Source organism: Labrus mixtus, chromosome 6, assembly GCF_963584025.1.
Source record: "Labrus mixtus chromosome 6, fLabMix1.1, whole genome shotgun sequence".
Taxonomy (NCBI): domain Eukaryota; kingdom Metazoa; phylum Chordata; class Actinopteri; order Labriformes; family Labridae; genus Labrus; species Labrus mixtus.
In genome coordinates this window covers 21,375,015-21,388,979 of record NC_083617.1, presented here as the reverse complement: position 1 = coordinate 21,388,979, position 13,965 = coordinate 21,375,015, and the positions used below count along the sequence as shown (strand labels likewise).

At 38.4% G+C, this 13,965-nt stretch overlaps 1 protein-coding gene across 2 annotated transcripts in view; it reads left to right on the top strand.

Moving 5' to 3' along the window:
- Nucleotides 1–13,965, top strand: part of psda (pleckstrin and Sec7 domain containing a) — a 59,857-nt gene that overhangs the window by 41,136 nt on the left and 4,756 nt on the right. For both annotated transcript variants that reach the window (XM_061040433.1, XM_061040432.1), the window contains 6 exons: nucleotides 6,596–6,639; nucleotides 7,970–8,160; nucleotides 8,967–9,037; nucleotides 9,237–9,394; nucleotides 9,908–10,052; nucleotides 10,186–10,329. In XM_061040433.1, the coding sequence (XP_060896416.1) occupies nucleotides 6,596–6,639; nucleotides 7,970–8,160; nucleotides 8,967–9,037; nucleotides 9,237–9,394; nucleotides 9,908–10,052; nucleotides 10,186–10,329 (753 nt within the window). The remainder of the gene's footprint in view (nucleotides 1–6,595; nucleotides 6,640–7,969; nucleotides 8,161–8,966; nucleotides 9,038–9,236; nucleotides 9,395–9,907; nucleotides 10,053–10,185; nucleotides 10,330–13,965) is intronic.

The following is a 13,965-nucleotide window of genomic DNA, read 5'->3' as shown; positions in this document are numbered from 1 at the left end:
AGATTACTGACAGACATTTACTAACTCTTATCTCCCCTCCACCTTCTCATCTAAAGATGGTCACTTCAGGGTTAGGAAAAACAAAATCGTGACAGACAAAATAACTCCAGGCTTCAAACAGGTAACTCTTTTATGCAGTCTATAGCGTTCACTGAGGTCAATTGAAGACTTTATTTATAGGTTTCTTCTGGTTTTATGGCACAGACATGAGATTAATCCTCACCTTTTGTGTATCTTCATGAAACAAATTCTTACACAGTAGTGGATGGTCTGTGCACAAATTCAGATTTTTTCTTTTGCTGCCTCATGTGGATGGAAACCTGGTTAGTGGGAGAGGCGAGTACAAAGTCACTTCACATTGTCAAGCCTTTTCTTTTGTTTAGCTGACTTCAGTTTCAAGTACTTTCTTTTTCTCTAAACAAGCGTTAACAATAATAAATCACCTCTGCAGTACCCCTCAAGGACTGCTCTGCTCATCTGATATGCTACCTCCCTCAGAAAGGTTTTAAGATTTCCTGACAAACCAACAAAACAAAGACCCACAATCCTAATGGAAAAATATCACACAAATGCGTTTCATTACAAAACAAACAAGCTCCTTCTCTGATTCGTCACGTCAAGTCGACTGAAATAGCACACACAGACGGGTGTTCAAGCTGCAGTAATGTGTGCAAACTGGATGTGAATCTCAAAATTCGAGGATGAAGAGATGCACAACACTGTGCCACAAAAGAAGTGGAAGATATTTTGGGAAGGATTGCTGCTGATGATGACCTAAAATAATTGTTTTGACAAAAACAGAATAATTTTCATGTGACCGACTCTGTGAGATTCCTAGATGAAAACAAGCCGTCTCAGCAGAAACTGATGTTTGACTTTGAAGACTGTGTCTAAATGGTCCTGTTTACAAAGTGGGACATGTTATTCTCTCAGAGTGGGAGCTGATCCCTGCTTCTACACTGTTAAGAGATGAATCGCACAAACACTTGAGACCATTTGGAGTATGATTGTGTTTGATGTGACGATTTGTTTAACCCTTTGAAAACAGACCTCACACATGTGGCCACATGATCTGGTTGCTTGCATAATCCTGTTTTAAAATGATCTTTAATAAAATTCAGCCTTCATACATTGTTGATGACGTCATCACGTTGCAAGACAACGATTGGCTGTGACCTCTGTTTGCATAGGCTGGTTTAAACTGATCTTAAACCAACACCAGATAGAACCATACTAACAGAACACGATAAGCAGAAATATTAATGTTGGTATTGTATTTCTATTTGAGATTGATCACATTTGCGTTTACAATTCAAAAACTGCCGTGTCTCAATATTCTGAATTTGTATGTGTTGATATTTCTTGTGTTTATTCAGAATATTGAATGAAAAACACATTTTTAGTTTGTTAATGATAATATTCAGTCAATTATATTTTTAAAAAAATTAAATAACCTATGTGCTATATGTGACTCACACTATTTTATTTATGTATTTATTTATCACACATATAAGAATACATCAACTAGGATTAACAAAAAATATAAAAGGTGTGTCAGGAGGGGTCAAGAAGCCAACAGGCTTATACAAGGGACCTCACCTCCTACAAACAAAACAACTAAGCAAATAGAATGACACACATACATACATACATACAATAAAAAGACGGTACAATTTAATTTCATTGATTATCAGCTAATCAATGAAATAGGCATTAGTCTAAACTACAAGATAATCTGGGCAGATAATCGGATCCGAGCAGCCTTGAGTCGGGAGCGACCCTGCGATTGTCTGGAAGGAGGAATTGGAGCTCAAATCAGCCCGATTATCCTGCAGTGTGAGCCAGGCTTAAGGTTGAACAGATTCTTGGTCGAGCTGTTTTGACACCAACACCAGTATTTGTAACGGCCTCCGATACAGCTTATAATGCAGTATCAGGTATCTAGCTGCTAGCATGCCAGTCAACACTGATCCTAATCCATGACTGAGAAGAAACAATAAACTAGGCTTAATGTCAATTGTGTGACGATAACAAACACTTAAAGTGAATCAGTGTCACCTCTTCACCTCCGTTATCATCATCAGAGAGGGAGGAGGATGTCAGTGTTTTTTCATCTCTGAAAATGATATTTCTTAATCCTGCTGGACGACACAATCATTGCATTTATTTAATGCTAGACATAATATTTATATTGTATAAGATACAAAATAACTTGATGTCTCCTGAAGTTGGATTACATAGTAGGGCATTCTGCTTTATGAGATAATAATAAGAAAAAAAATGTATCAATAAAAACATGGCACAAAAACGGTGATACTGGATATATGTATTTAAAGTGGTCTACAGTATAGCTGCTACAACATCCAATTTGAGTTAGGACCCCTATTATAAATACAGTTGACACTTTATCCTGAATAAGAAAATGATCTGTAAAGTGGCCTTAGTATGAGAAATATTAAATCATAGATGTCACAGAAGAATCTAATTTTACACATAATGTTAAATATGACGATTGTTTAGTCTGTTTATAACAAATGAATGTGTGTGTGGGGGTGGAGGTGTGTGTGTTTGCGTGCGCGTGTGTAAATAAAGATAAATATTTGTGTGTGGGTGTATAAACATACATACAAAAATATACATTTATGTGTATATAAATCTCACATATGTACATGTGTGTTTGTATACGTAGAGATATGGTCAGTGAGTCATCATCAGTATCTGTTATGTTTTGAGCTTTTTCGGTCTTTGTTCTGCTTATCGTCTCTCAGCCGCATTTATATTCAGCTCTCTGAGTCTTTCATGATTGGCAGTTCCTAGCAGAGCAGGGAGGCGGGCTCAAGCTCCTGTATCTGCACACCCATTGGCTGCTGCTGAGAGAAAATGCGCATTGAGTGAGCGAGGGAAAAAAGAGAGGGAGAGAATCAGGAGAGTGAGAAGGGAGAGCGAGCAACACTCCTCAACAGTTCAGAGTCTGAGCAGAGAGGAGGAGGAAGAAGAAAAAGAAGAAAAAAAAAAGAGGAGGAGGCGGAGTGAGCTCACCTGACGGAGGAACGGCAACAAGCAAAGGAGGAGAAGAGGAGAAGTTTGAGGAGATACTAACATCTGAAGAGGAGGAAGGAGGACTACTGTCTTTTTTTGGTCATTTTTCCCAGAGTGCAACAGGAGAAACTCTCCTTTTTTTCTCTCCCCTTATCAGCTCTTCCCCTTATTTCTCCTTCAACCCCATCCCATATTTCTCTGTGCATCCCTGCATCATTCCTCCATCATCCCTCCATCTTCAGCCAGGGCTGGTTGTGGTGTCTCAGGAGGAAGCTGACGTCAGTTTTTGGGTTCCTCTCTCTCGCTCTCTGTCTGCATGTGTGGGTGTGCTCGCTCGCCCCAGCCTTCGTGTTTTCTTTTCTTTTTTTGGTAAATGTTTTGGATGTGAGAGCAGCTGCTGGTGCTGGTGATGCGCCTCCTCCGTCACACAGCTTTATTTGCAGTCCAGGGATTCTCCTCCACCAACACCATCGCAGCAGGAGGCTGCATTCAACAGCCGCTCCGAGATCAGACTCTTAGATTTTTGAAAATCAGGACAAGAAGAAGATCATATTTGTGGTTTGGATTTTTTTTGTGATTGAATCTTTTGGCTGTTTGCTAAAGGAGAGTGAGCCGATGTATTACGCGTCACAGCTCTTACATTGATGAGGGATTGATGTGATGAGTTGTTTAATTATAGGTACACAGGAAGTCACAGCTGACTCCACCTTGTCACAAAGATTAAAACAGTTGACAATAAGTTAGAGTTTGACAAAAACTTAGCTCATTTTATTTTATTTGAAATCTGTTTATTTCAGTCAATATTTATGTTTTTGTTTGTTCAGGCAGACGGTTGAGCTAACCATATCGATTTGAAACAATCATTTGGACTCCTCTTCATTTGGTTTCATTTTGGTGAAAATGGTCTAGATATTTTACTCAAAATGACTTTTTCTATATCAGAATTATTTGAAGGACTTTAACTCATTAATCTTGCAACAGATTGAGTCCAAAGTGTTTTCCAGCTCTGTTAGTTGGCAGCATCTTTTTTTTTTCTTCCTCGTTTTGCCTTCAAACACCTGAGGGAGCAGCCAACTGTCAGCCTGCAGGATTATGAGCCGGATGAAAAGCCTCTGTGTTTTTATGCATAATGAATAGAGTTAGATCCATAATGCAGCAGGCTGGGCTCCAGTGAGGACAATCAATTTAGGCTAAGAGAATTTTAGACCAAGTACTCGGAAGGAGCCGTCACTCCAGGTTCCTCTTTCAGACAACTTCTTGTGCAAATCCTTACCTGATTCTTTAACGATTTCAGTTGTCTGAAAACACATTTCTATTCCCTTTGGAAACTCTTTCAACTGAAGCCACATCTGTTTAATTTTAAGCTTGGACTGAAAAGATCGTCAACATTTCAAGTTGACTGCTGGTCAAAGAAGGAAACATCTGTAAATCAGCTTTAGACTTTCATGAATATATTTTAAATATTTGGAGGTCATCTGGAGGTCGTACCGTTTCAGAAAGCAAAGTTTGCTTTTCATTTTTTATCTCAAAAAGGAAGATATAGTTTTGGACTACAGCTAAGGCCACCTTCTCATTACATAAAGAGACATTCTCTCTTCATCTGAAGTCTTTTCTACTTCTGGATTCTTCTTTTATTCTGAAAAGAATCTGAAGTTCTGTCGGACTCTTGTGAAACGAAAAAAACAACCTTCGTCCTTTTGAACACTTAACTCAGCACAATGATTGGCGTGAACAGCATCCACTCGACAGGCCGCATGCGGTCACGTTCGCTCTGCTCGGTGAAGATTGGGCGGGACTCAAGAGAAACCGACCCGTTCAGGTATCCCAGAGCCCCCCGCTCTCGCTCCCTCAAACCGCTGGCCTTCCCAGACCTGCTGGGAAAAACCCAGGACAGACTGCAGCACCCACAGAGCCGCAAGAAGAAGGTATACCTGGAAATGCTCACTTCAGCTTTAAGAGAAGATCTGACACTAAATATGTATTTCATTTTATAGACATAGCACTTGCAGATCACATGAGCGGGATGAAACGACACAGAACAAATTAAGTAAGCACAGAAAGAAGTGGAAGTTTTAGAAACCCAACAGAACAGGGTCAGAAAAAAAGGTTTCTCAAACAAACAGACAGAATTAGGACAAAAAAATTACATTAACAGTTAGATGGTGTACAGAATATTTACCATTCGGAAAACCAAAATGGTTTTCTAAAGAATTGACCATCAAATAAAAGTGAGTCTCTAGTGTTTCCGTCTGAAATAGCGGGGACTTTTGGTTCCCAGTGGCCTTTTTAAACGACTTTGTGGTTCCTCCAGACTACAGTCATCTGTGTGTCCAACAAGAAGATAAGTACGACACCATTTAGAACGGATTGTATCATATGATACAGTAAATAACCTAAATCAGAGCTGCAAGTAGTTCCGTACGGTAAGAGCAGAAAAAAAGGCCATTGGACTTTTTTCTGCTCCTCGGACCTGCAATAGAAATGCACTGAGTTATAAGTCCTTGAAAAAAATCCCTGCAGTGGAAACACAGCTTTAGAAAGGTTGGTTGTGTTTACAGAGGTGGGAGGGAAGGGGCGTTTTGAATTACTGGTACCTATAGCCTACTCTAATGTGTCATACATTTTTGTTTTACATTCAGAAATGTAGAAACCTACAATTTTGTGTTTTTGTAAATTGTACTTTGTCTCCCATTGTGTCTGTAACTTTGTATTTTTACTGCTGCCTGTCTTGGCCAGGTCTCCCTTGGAAATAGTTTTTAATCTCAATGGGACCAACCTGGGTAAATTAAGGTTTAAAAAAAAAAATCAGCCAAGTAACTTCATTTCATAATAGTTTTATCATAATAAGAGAGACTCTTTCCCAGAGTTACCATCCAACTCAGCTAACTGAAGAAAAAAAAACCCTCTCCTGATATTTCAAAATAATGTGATAGTATAGGACTTAAGTCAGCAACTCTTGAATAAGGGAATTATTTGAGAAATTGAACTATAATAAGATTGTCATTTGTTAATGGGGAGCCTTTGATTCTTTTATTTCTGTACAAAACTTAAAACAATGAAAACACAAATCCAGGAAAACAAACATTTATTCTACTTAGCTCTTTGAAGAAGAAAACTACCCTCACATCAGCCTCCCCCTTCTGAAAAACTTCCTCTAAGAATCAATGAAATGTAGTGATGATTGCTCTGGCGCTCTGATCTTTGTATTTTATTTGACTAAAGTTAAATGGGGAGAACTGGAAAATCAAAGAAACAAGCCAAGAATCCCAAAATTCAAAACACCAACATACATACACCTACACACACATAAAACATGTATAACTAACTCACATGTATCTTATCTCTGTGTGTGTGTGTGTGTGTGTGTGTGTGTGTGTGTGTGTGTGTGTGTGTGTGTGTGTGTGTGTGTGTGTGTGTGTGTGTGTGTGTGTGTGTGTGTGTGTGTGTGTGTGTGTGTGTGTGTGTGTGTGTGTGTGTGTGTGTGTGTGTGTGTGTGTGTGTGTGTGTGTGTGTGTGTGTGTGTGTGTGTGTGTGTGTGTGTGTGTTGTGTCTGCAGACGCTGTACAGCTCGATCAAGAACGAGAAGCTCCAGTGGACTATGTAAGTTTAATTCTCCTGGATGGATGATAACTGGTTCCCGCTGGTTTAACACGCCTCATGTACAAACATCTGAAGTGTGTGTTTAAACTCGATCTGTGTGTGAGTGTGTCCCTGCTGCCCTGACTCCCTTATTTAAGCCTCTGTTGCCATGGTGACTGCTCCCTGCTTTCCTTCCTCGCTGTAATTACAGGTCAGCATCCCTACGCCCATGCTTAACCGTGGACACACGAACACCCGTACAGGCATATATGCATCTAGCGTCTGTTTTCCTTTATGGATGCTTTTTCTTTTTTCTTCTCTCAGATAATCGTTAATCTCAGAGGCTATTCTGTATAAGTGTTCTGATAACGTCACAATGAGAAGGTGGAATACAACGGAGATGTTTTGAGGACTAATTGATGTGATGAGACTGGCTGAGATGGCATTAAAACTTAGACATGATAAAATGAGATATTGATGTAATAGATGAGGTAATTACAGAAGCAGGAAATATGTAAGTGTATAATAATAATAATAATTCATTCGACTATTATAGTGCTTTTCTGAGTACTCTAAGACGCTTAACAAAGAATCACAACAAAACAAAACAGTCAAAAACAATACAATGAAGAAATAGTCTTAAGAGAAGGAGGATGAGAACAGAGTTTGTTAGTGCTTGTATGACATGTTGAAGAGGTGAGTTTTTAGGGATTTCTTGAAGGAAGTGAGTGTGGGGGAGTCTCTGATGTTTTTTGGGAGGGAGTTCCAGAGGGTGGGAGCGGCAATGGAGAAGACCCTGTCCCCCCAGGACCGATGGTTAGTCCTGCAGAGGGGGGGCGGCAGGAAGTTTGCGTCAACCGTAGTTTTTTCATGATCTTAATTCCTCTTGATATGAAGGCACATTTCTAAATAATTGTTTTGTTAAGAATAATGATAGTGGTTGAATTATTTTTTATTTAAAAACATTTCATGTGTGCAGCTTCTCTAATTGTAACGTTTGAATCCTTTTCTTTGAAATATTTGAAAATCTGAATGTTATCATAATCATTTAAATGTTTTGATTGTTGGTTGGATTAAAAAAAAGCATTTTGAAGATGCTTCTTTGTCTTTGGGTCCTTCTGGTGGCATTTCTTTTAATATTTACGCACCAAACAATCAATTCACTTGTGCCAAAAATGAAATGACATTAATCATTAGTTGCACTCCTATGTCGAGATGTGCTCCACCTCCAGCTTCCCCAACTTTTAAAATCTAGTTTTTACATCCGTGATTATTTACACTAAAGAGATGTGGAAGTGGAAGTATAGAAATGAACCAGTTAGAACATTGTACAACTTTTAATCTTCTGCAGTGACGAGGAGGAGCTGAGGAAGTCCATGTCTGAGCTGACCGACGTTCGAACAGACTCCGCCTCCCATACCATGAAACGACTGGGGACTGGAGGAAACCCGCTGGTGGGCGTGGCTCAACAGGCGGATGGCGAGCTCTACAAGAATGGCTTTCTAATTCGAAAAGTCCATGCTGATCCTGATGGAAAGAGAAGTATGTCTCTCTTCTTCTTTTGAATCTGTTAATAAGCATGCATGTAAGTGTTTTATATGTCGCTGATGTTCGCCTTTAAGCGAATCACTGACAGAAAAATGTACGCTTTGTTGCCCTTCAGATCAGAATCGGAATCAGAGTCGTTTTTTATTGACAAGCACATTTACACAAACAAGGAAATTTGACTTTTGGTGCAAAACAATTACTAAAGCAAAGATAGTAAGGAGCTTTATAACAGCAGTGCTCCTGCTGACTACGTAAATAAAACAATATAATATATATACAATATAAAAGAATATAATAAGCTATTAAAAAACATATATCTTCTTTATAATATAATATGAAAATATAAAAACACAAAATGTAGGAAAGGTGCAATGAAGGAGCTGTGCAGGAATGTGTGTTGTTTACAGTGAATATAGAAAGTGAATACAACATTAAGAGACAACTATTATTATTAATATTGTTTTTAACATTGAAACGCTTCAGGAACACAATAAAACAATTATATATCATAAAAAACAATTCTAGACACTGTTATCATTGTGCAGACAACAACATTTACGTTTATATATGAAATATTTAATCTTCATTTCTGAGGCCTCAGACACAGATCGAGTATCTAGATGAATGATGTTGTTATGTTATTCCACACAATTGTCAGGATTAAATGCTTAGTTTATGATGTCATGAAAGCCATGATGAGGAATGAATCTTTACAATAGAAAACATTTAGAGGAGTACAGTTTTGATCAGTTGCTTGAACGTGTGATGTAAAATATCCCATGATGCTTTGTTTCATCCAGCTCCACGGGGTAAGAGGGGATGGAAGTCTTTCTACGCCATGTTGAAGGGGATGGTGCTTTACCTTCAAAAGGTAAACGTGGATTACATTTCCCAGAAGTCCCTCTGTTTCATGCATATGCTCGTATATTATGGCACCAGATACTTCTACACCAATGTGATTTCTTTTTCCCCATTCTAAAATGATGTTGTTTTTATAAAGATTTAAAAGGTTCAGATGACTTCATGTCTTCTAAATATTCAGAAAGTAACTTCTCTGACTTGGCCGACAGGATGAGTACCGCGCGGAGCGAGAGCTGACGGAGGAGGACGTGAAAAACGCTGTGTCCATCCATCACTCTCTGGCCATGAGAGCAGCTGATTACAGCAAGAGACCCAACGTCTTCTACCTGAGAACAGCAGACTGGAGAGTCTTCCTGTTTCAGGCTCCGTAAGGATCACATTAACTCTCCTCTATCTCTGCGTCCGTCTTTCTTTGCTTTTAGTAATATCACCAGATACTTTCTTTATTCACATGAAAGTCGTGGCGGAACATGATTAGCCCTGTCAGAAATATTATCTATCATATTTATGTTCAGAGTTGGAAACATTATGATAGCCTTGAACCATGAATTAATATGTTGGGCATCCATTATTACGTCTCATGTATTGATTGAAAGTAATACAGGCCTTGATCAGAATGTGTAATCGATATATTTCACTGAAACACTAACGTACTCCTTTATTCATATACATACAGATAGGTACATTTTTCATGTGTAATGAAAGCCCCTGGAAATTCTTTCATATTTGACATTTCAAAGTAAATAACTAATCAAGTGGCATTGTAGAAAGAAATATAAAAAGAATAATATCTGCTAAAAAGATTTGCCATATTATATACTGTGAATATTATAAGGTGTACAGTAAGGTTTAAGTATTATTGTTCTCACCTTTCCTGTAGGAATCCAGAACAGATGCAGTCGTGGATCACACGCATCAATGTAGTCGCTGCCATGTTTTCTGCTCCACCATTCCCAGCTGCTATTGGCTCCCAGAAGAGATTCAGTCGTCCTCTGCTGCCAGGATCCAACACTAAACTATCCCAGGTTCAAATTCTGATTCTGGATTCAAAAAAAGATAAAAAGTTATTTCTGAGTTAGTCCTCAACAGTAATCATGTATTACTAATATGTTTCCCTCACATCAGAACAGAGATCAGTTTTATCTTCTCTCCCATCAGGAGGAGCAGGTCAAATCTCACGAGAACCGATTCAGGGCAGTTTCTTCCGAGCTGGCTGATCTTACAGCTTCCACACCCGACCGTAAGGTGAAAGGTCGCGAGCTGGAGGAGCACAAACTCCGACAAGAATACCTGGAGTTTGAGGTGAGGGGATTCTCTACAGTACACACACACAAAGGGAAAAAATGCCTCTTAAGATCAATTCAGACTGGATGAACAGAACTAACAGAGTCTGGGATTAAATCTTTGTTGTGCTGTTATCTAACTCAAGCAGACTTTTTAGACATAGACAATCTAATGGATCTGGTCTGTATCAAGCATTAACGTTCAGCAGGACAGACAAAAGAGCAGCTAACAGCCACTACATGTAGATAAATATAGACAACAGCAGTGGCTTCCTGTAGCTGATATGAAAACAGCTCGTCTGATAGGCTCTTACAGGGTCCTGCTTTCCTGATGAGCTTTAATTGTTTCTGTTGCCATGTTGATTTGAAAACTGGCCTGTATGAAAGTGTTAGCATGTTTCCGTCTGTCGGTTAAAAAAAAAACGCTTTTCACTTCCCCCATTTTCACACGAAAGTCAATTTTCTCACTGAGCTGTTAAAATGCAGCAGAAGGAAAAACAGGAGTTCATTGTGGCTGTGATTATTGGTGGTGTAGGGGTGAAAATTAGCCATATGTGCGTTAAAATCACTACGACCAGGCACGTTAAACCAAAACACCTCCCCTGAGGCATCAATCCAGTCTGAATGAGGCCTCATTCTGTATAATGTTTCTGCACTTTAGCAGACTTCAAGGTGTGATAGAATCCAAGCGTATATTTGAACACTTATGTTTTTTTTTAAAGTTATCAGTTTGTGTGTTCCCAATGTATGCCACGGTTAAATATTTTCTAATTCACTGGCTTTATCCACCTTAATGCTTCAGGAACATTTTTGCCAAAAGGTGCTCAGCTATATTTGTCTGACAGCTTGGTTTATTATACAGATTACAGCTTTTCAGATCCTTCCCGTTGAGGATAAAACCAAAAATCTCCAGAGGTGCTTATTTTCATTTTTGTAATTCTTTATTGAAAGCTGAGATTTGTTAGAAATAGAGAAATGTTTCTAAAGGACAGGGATGCTACACACATTTGATGATCTTAAAAAGGTAACTGTATATAAAGTTGTTAAAATTAGCTTAACCTTAAACATATATACAGTATATATGAGTTAAGATTTTTAATGCAGGGCTTTTACTTATAATGGAATATTTTCAAAGGCTACTTCAAAGGTCACATATTATTAGAGGTGGGCAAAAACTTGTTTTATGTAAAAATGGAGATTCTTATCTTCTTAGATTTTAAATAGATTAATAACTTCCAAAAATTGAAATGAGTCAGTCCCTCCCTGCTCAGTGCTAAGGCTAGCTCTTTAACTCAGTAGAATGCCAAATAGAGCAACAAGAAATTCAGCCAGTCTCACAGATGACTGGAGTAGATCCTGAAGTACTTATTAAAAATAGACTTTGAATCATGAATCATGAATCCATAATTGTTTTGAATCGAAAATAGATTCTGAATCGAATCGTGAGACACCCAAAGATCGCCAGCCCTACATATTATGCAAAATACACTTTACCATGTTTTTCTAACACTAATATGTGTCCCTAGTCTGTCTACAAATCATGAGAAAAATCCATCCTCTCTGGCTTTTGCCTGCTCCAATTTTTCAGAAACTGTGTGCTTAAACAGGCAGTTTGGAGATCTTCCCTTCATGACATCACAAAGGGCAGTAACCCCTCCCCCAGGTGGGTGACACTCCCACAGCTAGGTGTTTGTTCTGCCCTCTGAGTCTGCCTTCTGATCGTAAACAAAAGGGCAAGAAAGCCAGAGTCACCCAAGCCCTTCCAGAGATTGGGCGTGGTCAGACACAGCTCATTTACATATTTAAAGGTACAGACACAGAAACAGCCTGTTCTGAAATAGAGGGGTTTATAGACATGATCAAATACAGGATCGGATTGGATTTTTAATGAGAAATTTCACAGACCGGTTTAGGGCAGCTCTGAGACTTATTTAAACTTGTTGAAAAGGAGGACAATATGACTCTAAAATAATTTTACTGGATTGTGGGATCTGGTATTTCCTTCCACCATTAATTCATTTTCATATTCCTCAGTAGTTCACCTGAGTACAAAAACCTTTCGAAGTCACACATTTTACTTTCCGTCTGATGTTAAACATGCACTTGAATCCCTCTGAAGTCTGAAGTTTCTGTGCAGCTCCTTCTGGCTTATTTCTTCATCACAAACTGTCACTGAATCAGTCTGCCGGGTGTCAAACCGGAGGCAGAGTTACAAACACACAGTGTCAGGAACAAATATCAGCCGTATACTTTCTGTTCCTGCTGACCATTTTCAGAGTTTTCATTTTTTTCATTCATTTATTTTATTGCACTTAAAAAGCAAAAAAAAAACCAAAAAAACATAATAGATCAATGGAAAAACAGACATAATGATTAGTTAATTAACAAAATATACATTTTGAAAGAAATGTGCTGGAGGAGCCAAATAAACCCAGAGGGGCTTGTCGAGTGGCCCTCCTAAAGAGAAACATGTAACACAGAGACAAATTATTAATGTAGTCCAAGCAAAAACAATAACGAGAACACATACTCAATAAGGTGTAAAAGAAAGCAAAACAAGAAAGAGACAAATTATAGAAGAGGGGAAAAAGGAAAATAAGCTCTTATGGCAGAGAATAATTATGATGGCGCATTGGTTAATTGGCAAAGCAGGAAATAAATGGTTTGTTTTTTAAATAAGTTGAGGCTGGTGCTGTTTCTAATATGGTTGGGTAAATTGTTCCAACAATGAGGTCCTCTGAATCTGATGGAGAATTCAGAAAAAGATGTCCTGAAAAATGCAGAATAAAGTAAGCTTGTGTAGTTTTCATCAATTATTACATGTGGTTGTGTGGTTGAATGATGGTTTCTATGAAGACTAACCTAAAACTAACTAAATCTAATCAATCGTTCAAGACTAAGAAACTTAGCAAGAGTTCAAATCACAGACCAAGAAAGGAGTTAATCAGTTAGGTTTCCTTCATTTAGCTTTTAATAATCTCTCAGTGAGACACACGATCTTATTCTCAAGATGAACAAAAAAATTAAGACAACGTCAAAACCATCGGCAAGGATGCTTTTACACCTCTGATAGCGAGGTACAATAACATATCTGCAATTTCTTCCCATCACAAAATCTGACATCAAAGAATTTCACATTAGATTTTTTGGACTTTCTTAGGCTGTTTGAATTCAACCCTGCTTTTATTTTGAAATACAGTAAGGACCTTCTGCTAGATTGAAAGTTACAACATGAACCACGAGAAAAGGAACTTGTTACGGATCAAAAACTAAATGAAAATAGCTCAGAGTATCAGTAAAAAAATCAACATGTTCGATGTCAAAAGGTGGATATTAATTTTGACTCGTCAGCTGAGCTGTATGAGAGTTTTTTTTAAGGGGAAATGAGACATTTATAGATGCAGCAGTGTTGTTCTGTTTCCATCACTTTGACTACAGGGAGACACTGCAGAGGCTTTTCACTGTGTGCAAATCGGGGAAAATAGCATGTGGTCAATTGCAATTTAAAAAAATGAACACATTAATTAATGTTTTAGCCATTTTTGCCTTCATTAGATAGTACAGCTGAAGAGGGACAGGAAATGTTGGGAGGAGAGAGTGGGGGGTCACGCGACATAACCACTAGGCTATCCAGCGCCCTATTGGTTTCTTTTTT